The 24769-nt window shown below is 37.7% G+C and overlaps 1 protein-coding gene across 1 annotated transcript; it reads left to right on the forward strand.

Annotated features, from left to right (window-relative positions):
• Positions 1-12947: 12947 nt before the first annotated feature.
• Positions 12948-15562, forward strand: LOC145089679 (trihelix transcription factor PTL-like). Its single transcript, XM_079028082.1, has 2 exons — positions 12948-13682; positions 14286-15562. The coding sequence occupies exons 1-2, from the start codon at positions 13288-13290 to the stop codon at positions 15343-15345; spliced, it is 1455 nt and encodes a 484-aa protein (XP_078884208.1). The 5' UTR covers positions 12948-13287; the 3' UTR covers positions 15346-15562.
• Positions 15563-24769: the final 9207 nt, after the last annotated feature.

Raw genomic sequence — 24769 nt, forward strand, 5'->3', positions numbered from 1 at the left:
TAAAGTGTGAGATAAGCCCGATATCTTTACATAAAGTTGTAGTGGTCGAAACAAGGATTTCGGGGATATAAGGAATGCCGAAATCCGAGTTATAACGAAGAAGTTATGACCTGTCGAAGTTTCGCGACAAAACCGGCACGGTGCTGAATGTCGTAAAAAGTGAGTTTTTGATAAACTACTTTTTAGCCTTAGTAATCTAAACGAAATTCGTAGTATTCGTTAAACCGAGAAGTTCGATAAAAAGAACGCCCAAATCTGACTTCGTATGAGGAAGTTATGATTTTTCGAAGTTTCAGCGTAGCAGTAGACAGCTAAAAACTCGAATTTTAGATCGATCGATTTTTAGCCGACACAACCTAAACGAGAATTGAAGGTCTCGTCATTAGGAGCACAACGGTAAAAAGTCTGACGAAAACGGACGTCGGATGAAGAAGTTATGAATTTTTAACGGATTTCCTATCCCGGTCTATTAAAAATAATAATATAAAATTTAAAGTCAAAATTAGCCGACGAAATCTAAACGGAAGTTGTAGATCGTAATTTTAGCTACGCGTGTATATAAAGAACGTCAAAAACGGAGCTCGTATGCGAAAGTTATGGATTTTAGAAGTTTTGGCACGAAAACCGAGAAATTTCGCATAGTCACACAATTGCCACGTCACCCTCGCTTAGAAAGTGACACGTGTCCTGCTGAGTCACCTGGCTGCTGAGTCATTAGGCTGCTGAGTCACCGAGGCTGCTGAGTCATGCGAGCCACGTGCCCTCTTCTGATTCGACCGAGGAGGAGGCCCAATCCGAAGCAGCCAGCTCCCCAGCCGAAGCTTCGCCCAGCTGCCGCGTGTGTCCGAGCCTCGCATAGCCTAGCTCCGAGCCTCGCAGGTGCGCCAGCAAGCCGCGGTCCACTTAGAAGCCGACAGCGAGCCCTCGCATGTGCGAGCCAGGTGCGAGCCATGCGAGGCATGTGCGAGACCCTCTGCGAAGCCTCTTAGCCGTCGGATCCGGAGACTTCTCAGCCGTTGGATCAAACTTCGGACCCTATAAATAGAAGGGTACCTGCGAGGGTTTCCGGTTACTTTTGGAATTTTGCCACTTTTAGCCCCTTTCTTCATATTTTCTTCACCTTAACATCCCGCAAAGCCCCGGTATCGATTGTAAAGCCCGGAATACCCCACGAAGTGCCCGAGAAGCCCGGAAAATTTATCTTTTCGGTTTCGAAGCCCGACCTTTCGCAGAGCCCGGTTTCTTAATAAAACTCCCGGTTTTATTAAAAACGATCGTTTTAGGAAACGAATTGCTGCCCGATTATCATCAAATCAAGTGAGTGTATATTCACTTTCAATTTACACATAGATATGAAGTATTTACCTTAAAATACGTGTTACGTGTAAAGATGTTAATTGTTTATTTGAGGTGACTGTTGTGTTGATATTCTATACAAGTTTTAAACTGTATATATATTTTTATCTACAAATATGTTGGGTAGAACATGGGTAGTTAGTTGGTGTGTGATAAAATAAAGTGATGAGAGGTATCGATGTTTAAGATGATCTAGTCATCTAACAGAGTATAGACAACGGCCACAGACTATTTTATATAGTCTAGTGGAACGTTAGTAGACTCGTAATCGGTACATATGTTTGAACTATATGTTCATAAAGTGTTCTTGAACTATATGTTCCTTAGGTGTTTTTGAACTATGTGTTCATCCGTTAATTCTTCTTTTTGACACTATTACGTGTCGGGGTACGGGAGCGTACGGGAGTACTTTATTAGTATTTTCCCTATGCTTTTATTTTGAAGAGATTTGGAGTCTTCGTTTCTTTTGTGAAGTGATCGGACGAGCTTCATGAGTCAGTGTTTTCCTTTCCGATGCCGGATAGGGGTGAGTCTGGGGGTTCAGACCACAGCCTAGGCATTAGTTAGTGTTTTCATTTCCGATGCCGGATAGGGGTGAGTCTGGGGGTTATATACCTCACGATATTCAGACCACAGCCTAGGCAAAGTTCGATGCTGGATAGGGTGCGTCTGGGGGTTATATACCTCACGATATTCAGACCACAGCCTAGGCATTGATAACTACCCCTGACTTAATTGTCTTGTGGTTCTTTCTTTTATGAACAAAGGTTCGTAGTTAAACTTAGTCCATTCATTCAATATCTTTATCGATCCTTGTTTACTGCTAGAGGATTTCTGAAGCAGTTTAGTTAGTTAGTTGTTCATATCGATTCTTTAGGTTAGATCTAGTAAGATCACTGTATAAAGTTAGTATGTAGGGATCGATGTTGTTAGTTCCTGTTGAGTAAATCTTGGTGACGATGTGACGTCGTGCCGATTAGATAAATCTTGGCGACAATGTGACTTCGTGCCTATTTGACATAAATTGTTGAAGGAAAACAATGTTGTCACCCCGGTGTTTGTTTTATTTGACATAAATTGCTGAGAAAGCAATGTTGTCACCCCTAATGAAAATCCTTAGGCTAGGTTCCTTGTGATAGTTGTTTTAGGGACGTAACGTGAGGATAACGGGAATGGGTAATTGGGGTAATTTGGTTGACTGATTGATGTTTAAACATAATAAATTTATGTATTGTGGGTTGAAAACCCTATATGCTCACCAGGCTTCCAAGCCTGACCCACTCAGCTTTTTATGATTACAGGTAGTGGACCCCGAGCATACTCGGATGATGATGATGAGTGATTTTGGATTATAGGCCATTAGTTATAAATAACTGTTGTAAGGCTTATAATGTCTTGTTTATGCTTTTGATCTGTATCGGAACATGACATCCCGAGGTTTTGTTATGAAATAAAAATATATATTTCTTAAAGCAAGGTTTTGATAAATTTTTATCATGTTTGACTTTGGGAACAAATTCCGCAACACTTTTAATGAAATACTCTGATTTTATTTTAAAAAGCATAAACGAAATCGGTCTTTTCTGGCCGTGAAATTGGGGAAATTGGGGATGTCACAGTTGGTATCAGAGCATTAGTTTAAGCGAACTAAGAAATTGTAGAATTTCTAGACTTAAACTTAGAATGCTAAGTGATGATTGTGAGATGAGTGTCTACCATATTTTAGACACGAGCACTAGTTTATTTTAGGGAAGATGCCTAAAATGCCCTTATGTGCTAAATGCTATGTGTTTGCCATGTGTGCCATTATTTGTACGGATCTATGGTCTGTTGCCGACCGGATCTGGAAACCTTATGTGTGTAGGATTCTAAACGTATGACTACGGTATTGGAACTAACATATAAACGTTTCGAAGACTTAACATCTAACAAAAATGAGGATCTAAATTCACCTAGGATTGGTGTATAGATCGAAATGCCGAGTACTCAAAGTGGGTTCGGAAGTGATAATCCACAGCCTGAGCCAATCATGATGACTGGAGTGCAGGCAATGGTACGTACGATGTTAGGTGAACAGATGGAAGAAACAAAACGTTTACTTCAACAAAGTAAGGATGAACTTATTGTGCCAGTACTTCAGGCATCTGTTCTTGAGGCAACTATTAGGGTTGCTAAGTCTATTGAGGAAATGATCAATGAGACAACCGCCAACAAAGTTGAAGTTGGCAAGAAGAGGAAATTTGAGGGGTCTTCAAGGCCCAACAAGAGCAACATATCCACAAAGTTTGGCAAAAGAAGAGATAAAGGAAAATGGTGCGGGAAGTGAAAAAATAAACACTCTGGGAATTGTGACGGGAAGGTGAAGTGCTTTAAGTGTGGAGAAATAGGGCATTACGCCAAAAAGTGTACAATTCCCAAGGAGGTGTGCTACGGATGTAAAGAAGAAGGCCATATTTCTAAGAATTGTCAGAAGAACAATGAAGTAACAAGGCCAAGTGCACCATCAATGCCAAAGGAATTTCAGGATATCCTTGAAGGAGCGATTAATAACACTAGGAAGTAGAAGTCAAGACTTGATACCCGAAGATCAAGTTACGAAGTAGTAATGTGAATAGTAATAAGTAGTTTAGCCTATGAGAGGCATAGTATAGGGTAAACTTGAACCTTTGTGTAATCGTTTCAAGGAAATAAAATAAACCCTGGTTTTGTCGTCTGATGAATAGAATGGCTGGTGTAATTTTTGAAGTTGTCCCAATCATCTGAAATTTCCATCACCAACCAAGTTGAAGTAGAGTTGATCATTGAAGATACGCGTGAAAGAAGTCCTAGTAGAGTCTAGGAAAATTTTATGATTAATTGGACACATTTGTATGTGTTAAATTGTTTTGTGATTTTAGGACTTGGGGACTGCGAGACAGTACTTGGGACGAGTATGAGTAGGTGTGAATAGTAGTAGAGATCTATACTACTGGAAGCACAGGACTCGCACTTGGATCAGGGAAAGTCACAAGGTTACCAAGAAGCTATTATTTGATTCCGTCTTGTTCTAGTCTGTCGTTACCATCGTTTCGGTAATGACTAAGAAGATCATTGTTATTCCGACCTTAGAGGTCATATCAAATTGAGTCCGACTACGATGAGTTTATTATGTGGTTCAGAGAACCAAGTTCGATGTAACATTTGACTTAAGCCAGAAGATTGAAATGAAAGATGATCAAAGCGATCAATTGAAGTATCGCACTCATTGTTAAAGAAGTTGGTAGTTAGAAATGATACATTTTGAACGGTGATTGTATCGCATTAGAACATGAAGGAAGGTATAATTTGTTCTGAAATTGTCCCTAGGAGATCTAAGTCTAAGTAGTGCAGTATACAATGAGAGATCATTAGAACATGACCCATCGGTCTGTTACAATAAATACTTATTCCAAGAAGAAGGAGGAGTTCTTAATAAGGATTTATTTTGTAACACGAAGGTTACAATTGAAAGTCCTATGGAGATCTGAAGCTTTTTAGGATTAGCTGGATATTATCGCTGATTTATCCAAGGCTTTTCTTCGATCGCGACTCCATTGACAGCTTTGACCCACAAAGGAGTTGTCTATACTTGGAATGAGAAGCATTGGAAGCTTTGAGAAGTCAAAGAAGAAGTTGTGTGAAGCACCGATTCTTTCATTACCCAAAGGAGTTGATGACTTCACAGTTTATAGTGATGCCTCTGGAGTTGGGTTAGGATGTGTTCTGACCCAAATGGATAAGGTGATAGCATATTCATCGAGGCAATTGAAAGAGCATGAAAAGAACTACCCCACTCACGATTTGGAGTTGGCAGCGGTAGTATTCGCCCTAAAGATATGGAGGCATTATCTTTATGGCACAAAGTGTAAACTTTTCACTGATCATAAGAGTCTTCAATATCTCTTTAATCAGAAGGAATTGAACATGAGGCAACAACGCTGGCCAGAGTTACTCAAGGATTACGACTGCGAGGTACTTTACCACCCTGGTAAAGCAAATGTGGTTGCTGATGCTCTCAGTCGGAAGGTAAACCTTGAAAAGTAAAGGCCAAGAGCGTTGAGAATTGAAGTTGTCTCGACAATTGTGGAAAGTATAAAGAAAGCTCAAGAGGAAGCTTTAGAGAAAAATGACCGAAAGGAAGCACGTTTGGGCAAAACGTTAGTATTCGGTACAAACAACCAAGAGTTGAAGGTATTCCAAGATAGGATTTGGGTACCTAAGACGGGCGGAGTAAGAGATCTTCTGATGGAAGAAGCTCACAAGACCATGTACTCGATTCATCCCAGCAGTAGAAAAATGTATAGGGATTTAAAACCCTATTATTGGTGGCTGACGATGAAGCTCGATGTTGCTAGGTATGTGGCCGAGTGTGTAACTTGTGCTAGGGTTAAGGCACAACATCAGGAACCGTATGGGAGTTTAGAACCTTTACCCGTACCCATGGGTAAATGGGAAGACGTCACCATGGATTTTGTGACTAAACTGCCCAGAACAAGGAACGGTCATGACATGATTTGGGTAGTCGTTGATCGCTTCACTAAGAGTGCGCATTTCATAGCAGCCATCGAGAAATGGTCTATGGATAAACTCGTGAATTCTTATGTGAAGGAAGGGTGAGGCTTCACGGTGTTTTGTTAACGATTGTATCCGATCGTGACAGCCGTTTTACCTCAATGTTTTGGAGGAGTCTATAAGAGGAAAAGCAGTTTATGGGACTTGAAATAGTCCATTAGATTGCTGAAAAGTTGTAAGTGATTAGGAAAAAAAGATATTAGCTGCTCAAAAGAGCTATGCTGACAAGAAAAGACAACCGATATCATTCGAAGTTGGAGATTCGGTTTCACTTAAAGTCTCGTCGTGGAAGGGACTTATAAGATTTGGTAGAAGGGGAAAGTTGAGTCCAAGGTTTATTGGACCATTTAAAGTTCTTCAGAGAATCCGGAATCAAGCTTACAAGCTAGAATTACCGGAAGAACTAGAGAGTATTCATAACACCTTTCATGTGTGTTATTTGAAAAAAGTTCACGGGAGGTGTGCCCGACATAATTCCCATTTCTAAATTAAGGTTGGATGAGAATAAGAGGTTAATTGGAGAACCTAACGCAATCGTTAACCGTAAGACTAAGAAGTTGTAACATAAGATAGTCGATTTAGTGCCTGTACGTTGGAAACATATAAATGGGCCAAATCCCACCTGGGAAACGGAGAGTGACATAGTGAGTCGCTACCCGTAGTTGTTTGTCGTTGTGTGATTCCGGGGACGGAATCATCCTAAGGGGGAGAGAGTTGTAACGCCCGTGTTTCTAGGCTAGGCATTAATATTGACATAATGGTCTAGGTTAACCTTTGTAACTCATTTAGAAGAAATGAAAAGGAATTATGTGAATTTTATGTGAATTATGTGTTTTATGCTTAATTATTAGGGCTTAATTAATTAAGAATAAAAATAAGCGTCAAAATTAAAGTGTGAGATAAGCCCGATATCTTTACATAAAGTTGTAGTGGTCGAAACAAGGATTTCGGGGATATAAGGAATGCCGAAATCCGAGTTATAACGAAGAAGTTATGACCTGTCGAAGTTTCGCGACAAAACCGGCACGGTGCTGAATGTCGTAAAAAGTGAGTTTTTGATAAACTACTTTTTAGCCTTAGTAATCTAAACGAAATTCGTAGTATTCGTTAAACCGAGAAGTTCGATAAAAAGAACGCCCAAATCTGACTTCGTATGAGGAAGTTATGATTTTTCGAAGTTTCAGCGTAGCAGTAGACAGCTAAAAACTCGAATTTTAGATCGATCGATTTTTAGCCGACACAACCTAAACGAGAATTGAAGGTCTCGTCATTAGGAGCACAACGGTAAAAAGTCTGACGAAAACGGACGTCGGATGAAGAAGTTATGAATTTTTAACGGATTTCCTATCCCGGTCTATTAAAAATAATAATATAAAATTTAAAGTCAAAATTAGCCGACGAAATCTAAACGGAAGTTGTAGATCGTAATTTTAGCTACGCGTGTATATAAAGAACGTCAAAAACGGAGCTCGTATGCGAAAGTTATGGATTTTAGAAGTTTTGGCACGAAAACCGAGAAATTTCGCATAGTCACACAATTGCCACGTCACCCTCGCTTAGAAAGTGACACGTGTCCTGCTGAGTCACCTGGCTGCTGAGTCATTAGGCTGCTGAGTCACCGAGGCTGCTGAGTCATGCGAGCCACGTGCCCTCTTCTGATTCGACCGAGGAGGAGGCCCAATCCGAAGCAGCCAGCTCCCCAGCCGAAGCTTCGCCCAGCTGCCGCGTGTGTCCGAGCCTCGCATAGCCTAGCTCCGAGCCTCGCAGGTGCGCCAGCAAGCCGCGGTCCACTTAGAAGCCGACAGCGAGCCCTCGCATGTGCGAGCCAGGTGCGAGCCATGCGAGGCATGTGCGAGACCCTCTGCGAAGCCTCTTAGCCGTCGGATCCGGAGACTTCTCAGCCGTTGGATCAAACTTCGGACCCTATAAATAGAAGGGTACCTGCGAGGGTTTCCGGTTACTTTTGGAATTTTGCCACTTTTAGCCCCTTTCTTCATATTTTCTTCACCTTAACATCCCGCAAAGCCCCGGTATCGATTGTAAAGCCCGGAATACCCCACGAAGTGCCCGAGAAGCCCGGAAAATTTATCTTTTCGGTTTCGAAGCCCGACCTTTCGCAGAGCCCGGTTTCTTAATAAAACTCCCGGTTTTATTAAAAACGATCGTTTTAGGAAACGAATTGCTGCCCGATTATCATCAAATCAAGTGAGTGTATATTCACTTTCAATTTACACATAGATATGAAGTATTTACCTTAAAATACGTGTTACGTGTAAAGATGTTAATTGTTTATTTGAGGTGACTGTTGTGTTGATATTCTATACAAGTTTTAAACTGTATATATATTTTTATCTACAAATATGTTGGGTAGAACATGGGTAGTTAGTTGGTGTGTGATAAAATAAAGTGATGAGAGGTATCGATGTTTAAGATGATCTAGTCATCTAACAGAGTATAGACAACGGCCACAGACTATTTTATATAGTCTAGTGGAACGTTAGTAGACTCGTAATCGGTACATATGTTTGAACTATATGTTCATAAAGTGTTCTTGAACTATATGTTCCTTAGGTGTTTTTGAACTATGTGTTCATCCGTTAATTCTTCTTTTTGACACTATTACGTGTCGGGGTACGGGAGCGTACGGGAGTACTTTATTAGTATTTTCCCTATGCTTTTATTTTGAAGAGATTTGGAGTCTTCGTTTCTTTTGTGAAGTGATCGGACGAGCTTCATGAGTCAGTGTTTTCCTTTCCGATGCCGGATAGGGGTGAGTCTGGGGGTTCAGACCACAGCCTAGGCATTAGTTAGTGTTTTCATTTCCGATGCCGGATAGGGGTGAGTCTGGGGGTTATATACCTCACGATATTCAGACCACAGCCTAGGCAAAGTTCGATGCTGGATAGGGTGCGTCTGGGGGTTATATACCTCACGATATTCAGACCACAGCCTAGGCATTGATAACTACCCCTGACTTAATTGTCTTGTGGTTCTTTCTTTTATGAACAAAGGTTCGTAGTTAAACTTAGTCCATTCATTCAATATCTTTATCGATCCTTGTTTACTGCTAGAGGATTTCTGAAGCAGTTTAGTTAGTTAGTTGTTCATATCGATTCTTTAGGTTAGATCTAGTAAGATCACTGTATAAAGTTAGTATGTAGGGATCGATGTTGTTAGTTCCTGTTGAGTAAATCTTGGTGACGATGTGACGTCGTGCCGATTAGATAAATCTTGGCGACAATGTGACTTCGTGCCTATTTGACATAAATTGTTGAAGGAAAACAATGTTGTCACCCCGGTGTTTGTTTTATTTGACATAAATTGCTGAGAAAGCAATGTTGTCACCCCTAATGAAAATCCTTAGGCTAGGTTCCTTGTGATAGTTGTTTTAGGGACGTAACGTGAGGATAACGGGAATGGGTAATTGGGGTAATTTGGTTGACTGATTGATGTTTAAACATAATAAATTTATGTATTGTGGGTTGAAAACCCTATATGCTCACCAGGCTTCCAAGCCTGACCCACTCAGCTTTTTATGATTACAGGTAGTGGACCCCGAGCATACTCGGATGATGATGATGAGTGATTTTGGATTATAGGCCATTAGTTATAAATAACTGTTGTAAGGCTTATAATGTCTTGTTTATGCTTTTGATCTGTATCGGAACATGACATCCCGAGGTTTTGTTATGAAATAAAAATATATATTTCTTAAAGCAAGGTTTTGATAAATTTTTATCATGTTTGACTTTGGGAACAAATTCCGCAACACTTTTAATGAAATACTCTGATTTTATTTTAAAAAGCATAAACGAAATCGGTCTTTTCTGGCCGTGAAATTGGGGAAATTGGGGATGTCACATATGGTTTTTCTACGAAGGACCTAGTTAAACAAAGCACTACTATGATGTAATAGAACCATTAATCATTACCCGTTCCATTGCTCCAAAATTTCTCCTCAACTGTTACTACCTTCAAGCTCGGGGATTTGGGAACGATGTGATTTTTTGTATTTATAGTCATTTTTATTTCATGTAACAAAAATTTATCCTAGTTTCTTTGTAATGCATTCTAATTAGGCAAAGACATTTGTCTTCCATTTTCTAGTCCAAATAAATTTATCCATGATTCGTTTGATATTGTTCACTCCGAAATTTAGATGTCCCTTATTACTAGTCTAAGTGGTCAAAAATACTACATTATTTTCCTAGACCACTTCTCACACTACGTATGAGTTATTCTCTAAGATGAAAGTGTGATGTCATCTCAAAATTCTTACATTTACAACCATATATATAAACTTAATTCACATAGAAATCTAGGATTTTCAATATGATCATTGATCTGAGTTTGAAAACTCAATTCTTCACCACCTTTTAGATCATAATGGCAATTAATTTTGATTTTCTTGCCACCAAACTTCTCAACAAAATGGAAAATTTGGACATATGTTACAAACCATGAATAATCTTATTCTTTCCCTCCTATTTTAAAGTCACCTTCTTCCCACCTTTGAGTTAAGGCTCCCCATATAGCATCTCATCTTCTAAATCGCATTCCATCCAAATCAAGCGACCCCATATGACTATTTTTGTATCATTGGATGGTTATTCTATCCAAATCAAAAAAGTCAATTGAAAAATTCTCCAAAAGAATGCAACCTATGACTATCTATGTATCATCGGATGCTTATGTTATCAGATTTTTCACTACCTACAAACTCACTCACTGATCCATCCAATGCATTTTCTTTGGGTATCCCGATAATCACCAAGGCTTTAGTTGTTTGACCTTATAAATAGAAAAGTTATCTTTCATATAATGTTATGTTTAATAAACAATTTTTTCCATACGCATCCATGACTCCTCATAACCCATCTTTCTACACTTATTGTGACTTAAATTTGAGTCAAATCATCTTGTCACCCACTTTTGCCTTTACCATATTGTTCCTTTTAGTAACACTCTATATTCGGACTCTCCATTCTCTCCCTGCCACAATTTTCACATTGACTCCCCTAATAGCTGCTCCACCTTCACCTACTGTCGGTTCCACCATCGACTCCGCCTCATGGTCACAAGCATCCCCCATTTCCTCTATTCAGTAGCTGACAACCACTACAAACCAGCTAACCTTGACAACCCCCTCACATTCTCACCCAATGATGATTTGATCACACCTCAGTATCGTTAAAACTATCCACATACTAAATTCTCCCACTTCTGCTCTCTAAAACATCCCAAAACTCCTGTTCAATCCCTTCTTGACCCTAATTAAAAAATTTATGTGCATGATGAATGTAGGGCATTTATTTAGAATAATATATGAACTTTCATACCTCGATCTATCGGGGTCAACATTGTTCACTCTATGTGGTTATGCGAGAAAACGCCTAGTAATTTTATAGAAAAAATTTAGGCGCATCTTGGTTTTTCTCGACCTTTGAATCTTCTGAAATATTGACCCACGCACGACCCAACATCGTTTCTTCCTCCGGTGTCCACTATTTGGAAGGTGTCTTTCATTTTTCTTGGGCCTCGGTTGACATCGAATCTCTTCCAGCTTGGAATCTGTTTCAGGTACGACTTTGGGTTATGAATGAGTTATCAATTAGGTTTGAGTTTAGGTTTAGGTTAGGTATTTGAATTGGAATTGTGATTCGAGAAGGTGGTCAAATGGGTTGAACTCATTTTCCATTAGGGATTGCATTAGAGATTGAAATTGAATTGGCACTGTGATTGAGATACAGATTTAAATTATGGTTGGCTTTGGACAGGATATGGATAGTATGTACCGGAATGATGGTAATTAGGATGTGAATAAATAGAGAGACCGGTTTGATTTTGGATAAAATTATGTGATGAAGGTAAGAATGAGTTTGTGTTTTTGGGTGTTTTTCTTGCTAGTTTTTGGAGTTTTTTTTTATTGGAAGGGGAAGTCATTTGTTAATAAATATTATGAAATTTTTGTGAATAATGGAAGATTATAGTGTGGTATAAAATAAGATAGTCAATGGTATCCATACCAATAAATGAAAATCTTTTTGTCACATGTCATATTTTCATGAATATTGACACATGTAATTTTCTGGTTAATTTTTAAAAATTAACTTTCACTGGTCATTTTATGGTAATTTTTTATTTTCTTAATTAACTATCTAATTTTTAGGTTATAGAAAGTAATTAATGTGTCATTAATTTGTTTCCTTATATTTTCAAATTTAATATGTTTCCTTTAATATATATAATTCAAAATTTGTATGTTTCTTTTAAAGTTCATTGTCATTTTAGGGGCAAAACGGTCTATATAGAAAAAAAAATTATCCAATTTTGTTGCTTTTTATTGAAAAACTAAAAAAAGGTTATATGGTCAGAATATAATTATTTTTAAATAGTTTGTTTTATTAGTATAAATTGAATTATTTATTTATTCATCATTTTGTTTTATATATTTTGAAATTTTTTTAAAAGAAATATTTAATGTTTACACTTTCATATTTGATGTTTTCTTTAAAAAAAATACTTAATGTTTATATCTTCATATATAATTTGTTTAATCAACCTGTATAGTACACGAATTTACATCTAGTTTATATTAATTGAAAAAGTAGATAAAATTTTGAATTGAAAAAAATAGGAGAAAAAAACATATTTTTAAAATTAGAATTTACCCTACTATCTCTTTTATCAGCATTAACTACTAGAATTTTGCATGCTGAGTTGGTGGCACGGTGTTTTTTCTTTTTTTTTTATTTTTTTATTTTTTTATTTTTTTATTTTTACTATAAGCTTTCACACAAAGCAATTAAAATAAATTTTGACCAAAATGGGAAAAGGGTGTGTGGGGGAGCGGGTTTACTTGTAGAAAACAATTCCAAGGGTAACACTCAAAAGGATCATCAATAGGGGGTGGGTCCTAGGTACTGTTGATGCATACGCAATGGATCAAGATTAGGGATCAGGTTCACCTTTTAACATTTGTCATTCACCATAACCTGTGTTTTACCGGTCTATCCTTGTGTATGCTTTCTTTCTCTCTCATCAATGAGAGAGAGAGATACGTGTGAGATGATACATTTGATGTATATCGTATATAGTTGATATACATAGACAGCATATAGATATACTGTACACATCTAGTCTGTACTACTTTAGGGTATGATGTGTTCTGAAGAACAAACACAGACATGGGTCCAAGCTCATTCTAACCTTTTTCCTGGTGAAGGAGTGATCGGCTTCTTCACATCCTTTCACTAGAACCCTCTCTTCCCTATCATAAATTCAGTCTTTCAGTTGTAGAAAACGATTGGAACGAAATACTAAAACAAAAAAGTGAAAGAAATGGATGAAACGTATGGACTGAGGGATCTATCCCATTACATGAACGGAACGCCCATCTTCCCTTCCATATCTCTGCAGCCACAGACTCAGCCTCCACGTGACCTGCACTATGCCATGGTGATGTTGGGAGGTGGTCCTGGTGGTGGTGGAATGTCGTTTGGATCTGATTCAACGATGGGTATGGGGTCAACAGCTTCAGGTCTTAGCGCAGACAGCGGTGGTGGTGGTGGCAGCGGTGGCGGCTGCGGTGGTAATGGTTTAGAAATGGAAATTGGTGGTTATGGTGGAAGATGGACAAGGGAAGAAACTCTAACACTTCTTGAGATCCGATCAGGACTTGATTCTATGTTTAAAGAAGCTAATCACAAAGGCCCTGTATGGGATGAAGTTTCCAGGTAATCTCTCTTATTCTCTCAACATCCCACACTAGACATTTTCCTTTTAGAACAAAGTTTTGGGGTTTTCTCTATATTAAACAAGTTGTTTTGCTTCCCTCAAAGTGGTTTTCTCTAAAGAATATAAATATATTATAGCATCCTAACTCCCAAGAACCTCAACAATTATCCAGAGCTTTCTTACAAAGCTTATCACTTTATTTTTCTTTATTCCTTCTTATTTGCTAATTTAATGTTTAAAGATCAAAGCTTTACCCTTTTATGATGTAAATAAAAGTTTCACTTCAAAACATTCACATTATACTTGAAGGGTTTGATTAATTCTCTTAGTACGTATAGCTTTCTTGAAAACTATTTTATGAAGTGTACAGAATTTTCACTTCTTTCAGTTGAATCAAGTGATAGATCAGATTGAATAGAGACTAGAAAGACGCACCTTTCATGGCTAACATTAAATAGTCCTATAATTAAAGACTCCAATTTGGCTATTCGTATTCGTGCATGATTATCACTTAAAAGCTTTACTGGACCTTTGAATAACTAGGTTCAGTTTCCTCATTCCGAAAACTTTTACCCTTCATTGTTTTGTCGTTTACTTTTCAGGATAATGTCTGTGGAGCATGGTTATAGAAGAAGTGGGAAAAAATGCTGTGAGAAATTTGAAAACTTATACAAGTATTATAAAAAGATCAAAGGAGGAAAAGCTGGAAGACAAGACAAGAAGCATTACCGATTCTTTAGCCAACTAGAAGCTCTATACGGGGAAACAAACGCTAGTACCAATCAGGATCAGGATCCTAACCTGCTTTCAGTCTCTAATAATTTACACCTTCCAAATAATCCATCTGTGTTTGACCCTTCCTCATGTGACTTCGTAAATCACTATGCACCATTGGCTCCATTCAAGGAAGATAGTGATTGTGTGGAGAGGACGGACAACAAGAAGAGCCTTGGGAAAAAATATTGGAAAACCATGATAACAGACTTCATCGAAACAAAAACACAGACACTTATGGAGAAACAAGATGCATGGATGGAGAAGATGATGAGGACGATAGATGAAAAGGAAAAGGAGAGAATTTCAAAAGAGAAGCAATGGAGGAAAGAAAACGCTGCAAGATTAGAGATAGAAAAAAAGTTTCGAGCAAAAGAACGAGCATGGATGGAGTCTCGAGATTCAGCTTTAATGGAAGCTTTGCACAAATTAACAGAAAATAAATCATGTACCATTAAGAGTTCGTCTCCCGAGCATAGTAATGATCAAAATCATAATATCGCAGGTTGGGGAGAAAATGAGATTACACATCTAATACAACTAAGAACTAGCATGGAAACAAGATTTGAGCAAGGAGGGTGTATGGAAGAGGTTCTCTGGGAGGAAATTGCCTTATCAATGGCTTGTTTGGGTTACAACAGAAATGCGTTGATATGCAAGACTAAGTGGGATCACATAAATTTTCAATTGAGAACCAAGAAACGAAAAGAGAATACCAGATGTTCAAATTTGTATTCTCACCACAATAACATCATTCATCAAGTAGGTGAAAGAAGTGATTCACAAAATGATCCACAGAATGATGGTGGCTATAGGGCCTTAATGAATGACCCTGAGCTGATCGGGAATTATTATGGGAAAAAGATCACCAAAGGAGAGAAATATTAGGCACTATTGAGGGTGTGGTAAAATAATTAATGAAAGTATGTTGGCAAGGATTAAGTTTGGCTATATGTAAGGAAATATTTAAGAAAGATCTGATAGTGTTACTTGATTATGTAAAAGAAATGTCATACTATATATATGCATGCATGGAAACATCTGACTAAAACTGATGTCAGTGATAGTTAATAATTAAATATATCCACTGTTCAGTTTGATGTTACTTGATCTTTTCATTAATTAGCTGATAATACTTTGAAGAATGATTCAAATCTTCCTCCATGATTGATCACATTTATCTTTATTGGATTTCAGATTTAATTCTTCTGATTTTACTTTGTAGAGTATCCTTGTCTGCAGATAAGAAGAATCAATTCCATCAAGTAGCATTTAGTTACTCTATAAAAATAATCACTTATATGTTAGTTCTCATGTCTTCTCTTTGGGAGTTGATTTTTCCACAAAGCATTTTTAACCATCCACTAGTTTTTACCCTCATTTTGGAGATAACCAAGTTTGGAAACTCCAAATGACGCACGACTCCAAAAACAAACGACGAAACGAACCCTTCTTCCTTCTTTGGCGCTGCTTTGCATCCCGGTGTTTCTACAATCTAACGGGGATTTGTTAAAGATTAGGGTATTCCTTAATTTCATAAATTGGTCGTTAGTTTGACCCTTTGAAGCAGCACCGGCTGAAACTCCTACAAGTATCTTTGGTATGTGCCTCGGTAAAGTCTTGATACTATTAATGCTTCAAATCATTGTGGTTTTCTCATCTATGGAACCGCATTCTTCGCCTCAACCTGAAATAAGAAAGACATTATTGTGCAAAATTTAGAATGAGAAACATGAACTTCATGATTGGAAAGTTTACCATTTTTCCATCGATGTTGCAATTCTCTTTGGTGACTCTCCCTAGAAAAGAAGGATCTACAAAGATTACAAAGCCAGGGAAACATAACCCTAGACGTACTCACCTTCAATCCTTCTCCTTTCTCACGTCTCTCATGGCTTTCTCCTCATCAGACCTCTTTCTCAATACAATTCTTCACCTTCTCACCATCAAATTAACCTCCTCCAATTTCCTTCACTAGAAGAATCAAATATGTCACCTCTTATCCTATCAAAACCTCATGGGACATGTCGATGGTTCTCTTCAAACACATCCAACAACCATCGAAATTGATGGAAAAACAACACCAAATCCAACCTATGAAACCTAGTATAATGTTGATCAGATGCCCTTCTCATCATCCAATCTTCCTTATCAGAAGAGGCTATGGCAGAACCGCTAAAGAGATTTGGAAGGCTCTAGAGAGTTCTCACTCTCATAATTTCAGAGGACGTCTACAAACCTTCAAGACTCTTTTTTCCAGATTCAAAAAGGAGCCTCCTTTGTCACCGAGTTTGGCAGAAAATTCAAGGCAATTTGTGATCAGTTATTTGCTATTGGTAATCCCTTTGATGACTCCGATAAAGCTCACTATTTTTTATGTGGTCTTGGGGATGCATATGAATCATTCTCCATTGCTCATAGGGTTGTTACACCTTACGCATCTTTTGGTGTACTTATGTCTCAAGCAAAAAATCCCGAACTATATTTTAGCTCCTTGCATGGTCATGTTTCCACTCCAATCGCCTTCAATGTCGAGTCTCACCGGGTTTCGTCTCAACCCTCACCTCAAGGGGCACTTCACAATGAAGACGAGGTCCCTGGAACTATTCTGGGGGGACGAGGGTGTACCAAAAGACCACCCCATTTCTATCTTTTCTGAAAGAACGAACACTATGCTTCAATGTGTCCAAATCTCTGCACTTATCAACAAGGTACCACGATTGATGCAAATCTAGCTCATGCTTTTCACATGCAATGCAACACTACTCAATCCAAACCCAATTGGTATGTTGATTCTGGTGCATCAACCCACATGACAAACTCACCATCACACCTTGACTCATCATCACCCTACTCTAGAAAGGATCAAGTTGTTTTCAGGAATGGTAATTATCTAAATATTTCTTATATTGGTCATTCTCTTATATTGAAAAACCTTCCTCTATTGGATGTTATCATGGTACCCCATCTCAGAAAGAACTTACTCTCTATTAGTAAGCTAACCCATGACTCACCAGTTGATGTTCTTTTCTATAATAACTATTTTCCATCCATAATCGCATGACTAAGGAAATAATCACAAAGGGTAGGTGTGAAGATGGACTTTATGTGCTTGAGCAAGGAAATAAGGCTTTTTTAGCCAACTTAAAGAATACGAGGACTAGTGCCTCCGTTGAAATATGGCATAGTAGATTAGGTCATGTATCATTTGACATTATTTATTTATTGCAAAAATTAGGTTGTTTATCTCTTACTTCAGTTCTACCTAAACATGATGTTTGTTCTCCATGTCAAATGTCAAAAACCAAGCATCTACCATTTCAAGATAATGATAAACAATCCTCTCACGTATTTGACTTAATCCACTTTGATCTTTGGGGACCGGCACCATTACAGTCACGTGATGGTTTCCTATACTATGTCATTTTTTTATGACCATTCACGGTTCACATGGTTTTAACTAGTAACACGAAAATCTGATTTTGCAGCAACTTCCACTAATTTTTATAAACTTTGCTTAAACTCAGTTTTCTTGCAAGGTTAAAATTCTTCAAATAGATGGTGGCACCGAGTTTCTCAATCATCAAGTAGATCAAACACTGCTTCACAATGGCACTCACATCCAAATCTCATGTCCATATAATCCTTAAATAATTGGTAGGGTTAAATGCAAGCATTGTCACATCACTGAAATAGGATTACCCACACGCTTTAATGAACACGTTCATTCATCCTATTGGATTGATAATTTTACCTCGGCTGTGTACACCATCAATTGTTTTCCATCTAAACTTCTTCTTAACAGAAGTCCCTTTGAAGTATTATTTGCTACCATTCCAGATTATGACATGTTTCGGGTGTTTGCATGTCAGGTGTTTCTGTATTTGCGAGATTACTTAGCTCATAAACTTGCACCACGTAGTGCTCTATGCATATTTCTTGGATATAACTCTAGCTACAAAGGCTACTTGTGTTTAGATCCCACTACAAATCATATCTACACAACACAACATGCTCAATGTGGCGAGCACAATTTTCCTTTTTCTGGGGAAACATCATCATCGGATATCTCATTACTCACGTATACTTCTTTTGTCATGTGCTCGGATTCCTTTACTCCACCAGATTCCACTTTAGTCCCTGCCCCTCTACCACGAATAGCCACTATTGTTCCATTGCCTCCACCAGTCGTTATATGTTCATCAATATCCATTTGTGATCTGCGCCCTTCTAATTTTGTCCACATGTTGCTCCTCTGGTGACTATTCCGCATGTCACACCACAAGTTACACCACCAGTCACACCTCTAACTACACCATCAGTCTCCCCTCCAACTACACCATCGGTCTCATCACCAAGTTCCCCACCCCCATCTCCTACTCCAGTACCATCAACTCATCACTTGGTAACCCGTGGAAAACATACATTTTTAAACCCAAGTATTGGATTGACCTTGAAACTCTTGGCACTACAAATTAATTTCATGCGCTTTTCACCTCTACAGTCCAAAAATGTTTCAAGTCCGCTGCAAAACATTCACACACGGTTAATGGCGATGGAGGAAGAAATGTCTACCTTATAGAAAAATGACACATGGGAGTTAGTTCCTCGTGCTTTACACTCTAATGTTGCTGGTTCAAAATGGATTTTGCGCACTAAGTTCAAATTTGATGGATCTTTTGACATATACAAGGCTCGGTTAGTAGCTCAAGGTTTTGACCAGGTGCCTAGTCTTGACTACTTTCACAAGTTCAGTCATGTTGTTAAAGTGTCTACTATTCATATTGTTCTCTCCTTGTGCAAACTCAAAAACTCAAAGAATTAAAAAATTTCAAAATCAACCATTAATCAACATTGTTTACAAAAAGAGTCTATGTTTCAAAAGCATTATTTCAAATCAAAGTTTTCCCAAGACCCAGTGACATAAAACAAGAAGTTGTGTACGATCGCACCTTTGCTTTTCCAAGATCCTCAGAAGTGCCTAAATCGATAAACTAAAAGTTATAAGCCAAAGCTTAGTGAGTTCCCCCAAAGTACCAACACACATGCATACACACACACACATCTATATATATATATATATATATATATATATATATATATATATATATATATATATATATATATATATATATATATATAACAGCATATATTGGGTCCATAGCTAAAAAGACTGGATTATCACACTACTAGAAAAAAGGCCTTTTACGACGCTCATTGCGCGTCGTAAAACGCTCAGACGACGCGCAAATGCGTGTCAAGGAAGGCCCTGTCATAAAGAGAGACGACGCGCATTTACGACGCGCGGTTATGACACGCATTGCGTATCAAGGAAGGCCTTGTCATAAAGGTAGACAACACGCATTTGCGTGTCGTAACCTTACGACGCGCGTGTTTATGACACGCAATGCGTATCAAGGAAGCCCCTGTGAAGAAAGGTCATGTCATAAATGAAGATGACACACATCAAATTCCAACTAAGTAAAGTTGCATCTTGCCTTTCATAATTCTTTAAGACTAATGCTGCAAGATTTGAATCAAGTGGCTTCATATTCCTTTCTTCCACCAACTTTACCTGATGCACAAAATACACAGAAACAAAAAAACATTGTAGAGGAAAGGGTAATTTGGGAAAATGTGAGGGGTATCCTCTGCAAAACAAAACAAAAAATATCTTTTGCAAGATTTGCTCTTTAGTATCCTCTGCAAAACAAAATAAAAAATATATATCAAAAAATTAAATTTTTATAGTTTTATATTATAATTATGCCTAGAGTATTGCATACCTGAAGAACCATTTGTTAGCTCTACAACACTTTTTAAATCTGATGTTGTATGTTGATATAATAAACAAATAACTAAAAGTAGGTTGCTATTTCTTAAAAAGTAATTCAACTTTGGCATATTATAGCTTACCTTCTCTGTTGGTGGCAACTGCAATGAGTTCTTTCACGGCTATATCAGAAACAAGATAAAACTACAGAAAAAAAAAATGTAGGTTAACTCAGCAAATGATAAACCAATAGTTGGTAATTTACAATCTTTCTTTCATCATACAATCTTTATTCTTTAGGTATAATGTATTTATTAATCCAACAATATTGACATTATGCATAACTTGAGTTCAAATATAAATTGGACAAGATATAATGTCTTTCTTAAGCAAATAGTTCAATATGCTACCCCACTATCGTTGACTATTAAAGAAATTAGGGCCAAATCTAACAGTAGAATGTTTATGACAATTAAGGCCTCATTTGGAAGCCAGCAACAGTAATACAAGCTAGAAAAGAGGGAACAGGTGGTGTTTTTAAGTTATAATTTCGAATAGAAAAGGCAAAACTTCTATAACAACTACTAAAGCAACTGAAGTTAATATCATGATGCCTTCCTCAGATCCTGATGCTGATCTGGTATGCTTGCTTCCAATTTATTTTTCCCACTGCCACTGCCAAGTGTTAGCAGCTTCTCCACGTGCTCGAATACAACACAAAGCCGTTTTACATCTTGGATTATTTCCATATCACCCGGTAGCTTGTTTGTTGCTAATGCAATAAGTCAGATTAAAAAAATGACTACTTTACCCTTGTGTCAAAAAATTGTAAATGAGACATTACACATACCTTGCAAAGGCTTCAATGCAGAAGCAACGGTGAAGTTTAATTGGTCGATTTTTATTCTCATAAGCTAGTTTGGTTAAGAGTGTCAGCTGCAACTCTGAAAGCAGTACACACCATTTGCTCCAGTAATTGATGTGGTCTTACTATTTCCAGATAATGAAGTATATGTATAGATATTGGATGATGTTAGTTTCATTGATCATGGAGGGTAAATGTGGAAAAATAAAAAAAAAATGTACCTTTTTTCTTCTCTATTTGGGTCCATAAAATCATCAAACAACAAAAAGTTAGGGGAATCATCAGAGATAAAAACACCATTTTATGTAGTACCTAAAGATAAGATGTCCTTCTCCAACTGCCCAAAGAAGCTCTAACAAAAATTATACACAATTTTCAGCAAAGAAATTCATTTTATAAAGCCTAACGCAGGGTAACACAGCAGCAAAAAAGAAAGAAAACCCAATACTCAAAGATGATAATTGGATGTTAAAAGACTGAATATGACAGGAATATAAAGTGGTAAAAGACTGAAACAAATAGAAGAGATGACATGATATGAAGAAAAGAAACTTGAAAAAAAGTAGTAAAGCAATTTAGACATGTTTTCCATATTTTGAATCACTGAATGACTTACTTCCTCAATCTACAATAGTAATAGGTCAGTTAAAGGGCACACTAAATAGCAATACTTCTTTTTAAATCTAGAGAATTTATTAAACTTGTGAACATAAATTGAAACCAAATAAATGGGGAAAAGAAGAACCAAACCCCATATCCTTTTGCTGCTGACCTGGCATGTTTTCATCAGCACTAACAGAAGAATCCTTGACATTTTTATCACCAGTGTTATCGATAGCGATAGCGATGTAATAGCGACAACCTACCTATATGCTACGTAGCGATAGCGATGAAATAGCAACGGCTATTTCATTTTAGCGATTGCCTATTAAAAAAATTAATACTAGTTTTACCTACACCTATTTAGCAATTATACATAATAAATAAGCTAAGCACCAATATTCTGGTTAGGTGTACTCAGTTCAAAACCAAATTCCAGCAACATAATTCCACCAATAACACACTTAGAAACAGAATTCTAGTAGCCTAACAGTCACTTCTTCCAAAAGTGGCCTGCTAGCATCCTTCTCTTAACTTCTTTGGCTTCCTAATGCACCTGATTGTCTTTGGTCATCATTCTCCTCACCAAGACCAATACAGTTCTCTGGTGCTTCTGTTTCAGTATCTTCTAGACGACTATTTGTCTTGCCAAAAACAACTTTCAAAGAAAAAAAAGTACAGAACAACACAGAATAGAATACTAGAAGGAATTGTAGAATACATGGAATAGGAATATAAGATAATAGGAATGTCACTTGAATCCATTAAAGTACCAAAATCCAAATCGGCGGTCAATTTTTCAGTGGGCAATCAATTTCCCGTCAATCTCTAAATCGGCGTTCCAAAATCCAAATTGACGATCCCAATTGCAAATTGAAGCAATTCCATTCGGTAAAAACACATTCCAATATTCAATTTGGACATGGGATGGGATCGTCAAGTACCGGATAGCGTTTCCCGCCAATTTCCAAGTCGGCGATTGATTCTCCAAATTGGCAATCCCAAATGCCAAATTGGCGAACCCAATCACAAATTGGACCTATTCCGATTGCTAAAAACATGTTTCATCTATCAATTTTGCAATTTGAAAAAAAAAACATCGCTATGTCGCTATTTCCTCGCTACAGCCTACATAGCGACATACCATCGCATCGCCTCGCTATTCGCTATAGCGATCGCTATGATCGCTATTGACAACACTGTTTATCACTAAGAGAGGGTTTTTATTTGTCCTTTTGAGCTAAAGTTCTAACAATCGTTGGAATTGGTGGTTTTCTAGTAGATTGGAGAGGATTGGATTTAGCCTTTAGGAATATATATACATATTTTATACAAAAAAATTAAGAAACCAAATAAATGGGGAAAAGAGATAGTAGCTAACCTCAGAAGAATGGAGTCCTTTCAAACTAGACCACTCAATCTACTTGTCATCCTTCCAGACAAGAGTTGGCCTCACATGCCATGACCTAACAGTTCCATCAATCCGGATGTCAAATGTCCGTACAGTTCCGTCAACACTTCCAGCAATAATCTCAGTTTTTGTTAAACAGATAGACATAACGCTGTCTAGAAAGGTGTCAATGATCTGTGAATCAATTAAAATTGTCATCAACTTTTGATAATATAAATATATATATAAAAAAAACTTAGTACAAACGTAGATATAGAAAAGGGAAAGGGAAAGGGAAAGAAAGCTAAACCCGAATTGGCTCAGTGCTGTGAGATTTCCAGTCCCAGGCACGTAAGGAACGATCATACCCTGCTGATACAACAACAGATGAATATTCATTGAACTTTACTGCATTCACCTGCACAAAAATGGTGTTATGATTGTGAAATTATGAATATGTGTTATGTGATTGATAAATTGGTTTGTTAGGGAAATTACACACCTCACTGTCGTGACCTCGAAACTTTTTGATCACACGCCCAGTCGATTGGAAGAAGGAGGTTCAATTCAAATCATACTAACTACTCATTAGAACCAGCATACACGAGTGGTAAAAGTGTAGAAGAAGGGGAGCCTTTTGGCTGAAATAAAGATTCACCATCAAATTCCTTATTATTTCCTAGTTTTTTTGTGGCTTTGATTTTTCTGTCAGTTGTGCTAGCACCAATTGTTAGAACCCATGGAGCTATATTTGTTGCAGTGCCATTGAACGGACCTGAGTTCCCTGTTGCACAAAACTCACAAATATTCCTTTTTGGATAGCTGCAAATGAGGCTATTGCAATGTTGTCTTGAAAAAAAAAGGCATGTTTTCTTCTCCAATAGAAATTGATATCACATCAGCTCCATCAGCTACTGCAGCATCAAGCCCGATTAAGATGTCACTCTCTGGCCAATCTAGACCAAAACATACTTTATAAACCGCCAGATGAGCATAAGGTGCCATCCTGACGGCTAATATTTCACTCTCTGGGCAATCTGGACAAAAAAGTAGACCATCAGTTCATTTTTTGTGATGGAAGTTTCGTTTGAGCAATTCAACGAACAGTTGGCATGCATTGTTCGAACAAAAAAATTCAAAAAACTATAACAGGTGATAGTTACACCAAATCATCCACTATGGTTGATTAATCGATAGACCGACTCTCTATCTCAATTTATTGGTAATTACAAGGAGAGTGAAATAAAAAAGGAAAGGGGGGAAGTGGTAGCATAGGAAAGAAAAAAGTTCAGAACTTTAAAATCATGTCTACGTACCTTCAAAATTGAAGCCAAAAAACTCAAAACTGTTGATTCGTGGCTGGAATCGTTGTTGTGGTGCGATGTTGGAATGGTGGAGTCCGAGAGAAAACACAAATTATGATGGGTAGCTATCGTTGTTGGTAATGCATGATTCATCAAAAGCCCTAGTTCTTCGGTCAATCGTCTATTTTGTGAAAGAAGATATTACCATTGCAAATGCGTTATGTCTGATTAGGGTTTGCATAGAGAAGGAGTGAAAGTCGATCGTAGAGGAAGGGGTTTGTAGAGAGAAGGAAGGGAGAGAATGAAATCGATCTGGCGGGTGTAGAGAGTACAGAGGAAGAGGAAGGCGGATGTTCAAAATTTTGGGGGATTTCTTTTTC

This window comes from Lactuca serriola, chromosome 1, assembly GCF_051521515.1.
Source record: "Lactuca serriola cultivar US96UC23 chromosome 1, Lser_US96UC23_V15, whole genome shotgun sequence".
NCBI classification, from domain to species: Eukaryota; Viridiplantae; Streptophyta; class Magnoliopsida; order Asterales; family Asteraceae; genus Lactuca; species Lactuca serriola.

Bases quoted from the DNA above. Each gene is read 5' to 3' on its own strand.
- LOC145089679 (XM_079028082.1), top strand. From the start codon at position 13,288: ATGGATGAAACGTATGGACTGAGGGATCTATCCCATTACATGAACGGA. The intron at 13,683-14,285 runs GTAATCTCTCTT...TTTACTTTTCAG, and splicing joins GTATGGGATGAAGTTTCCAG to GATAATGTCTGTGGAGCATG.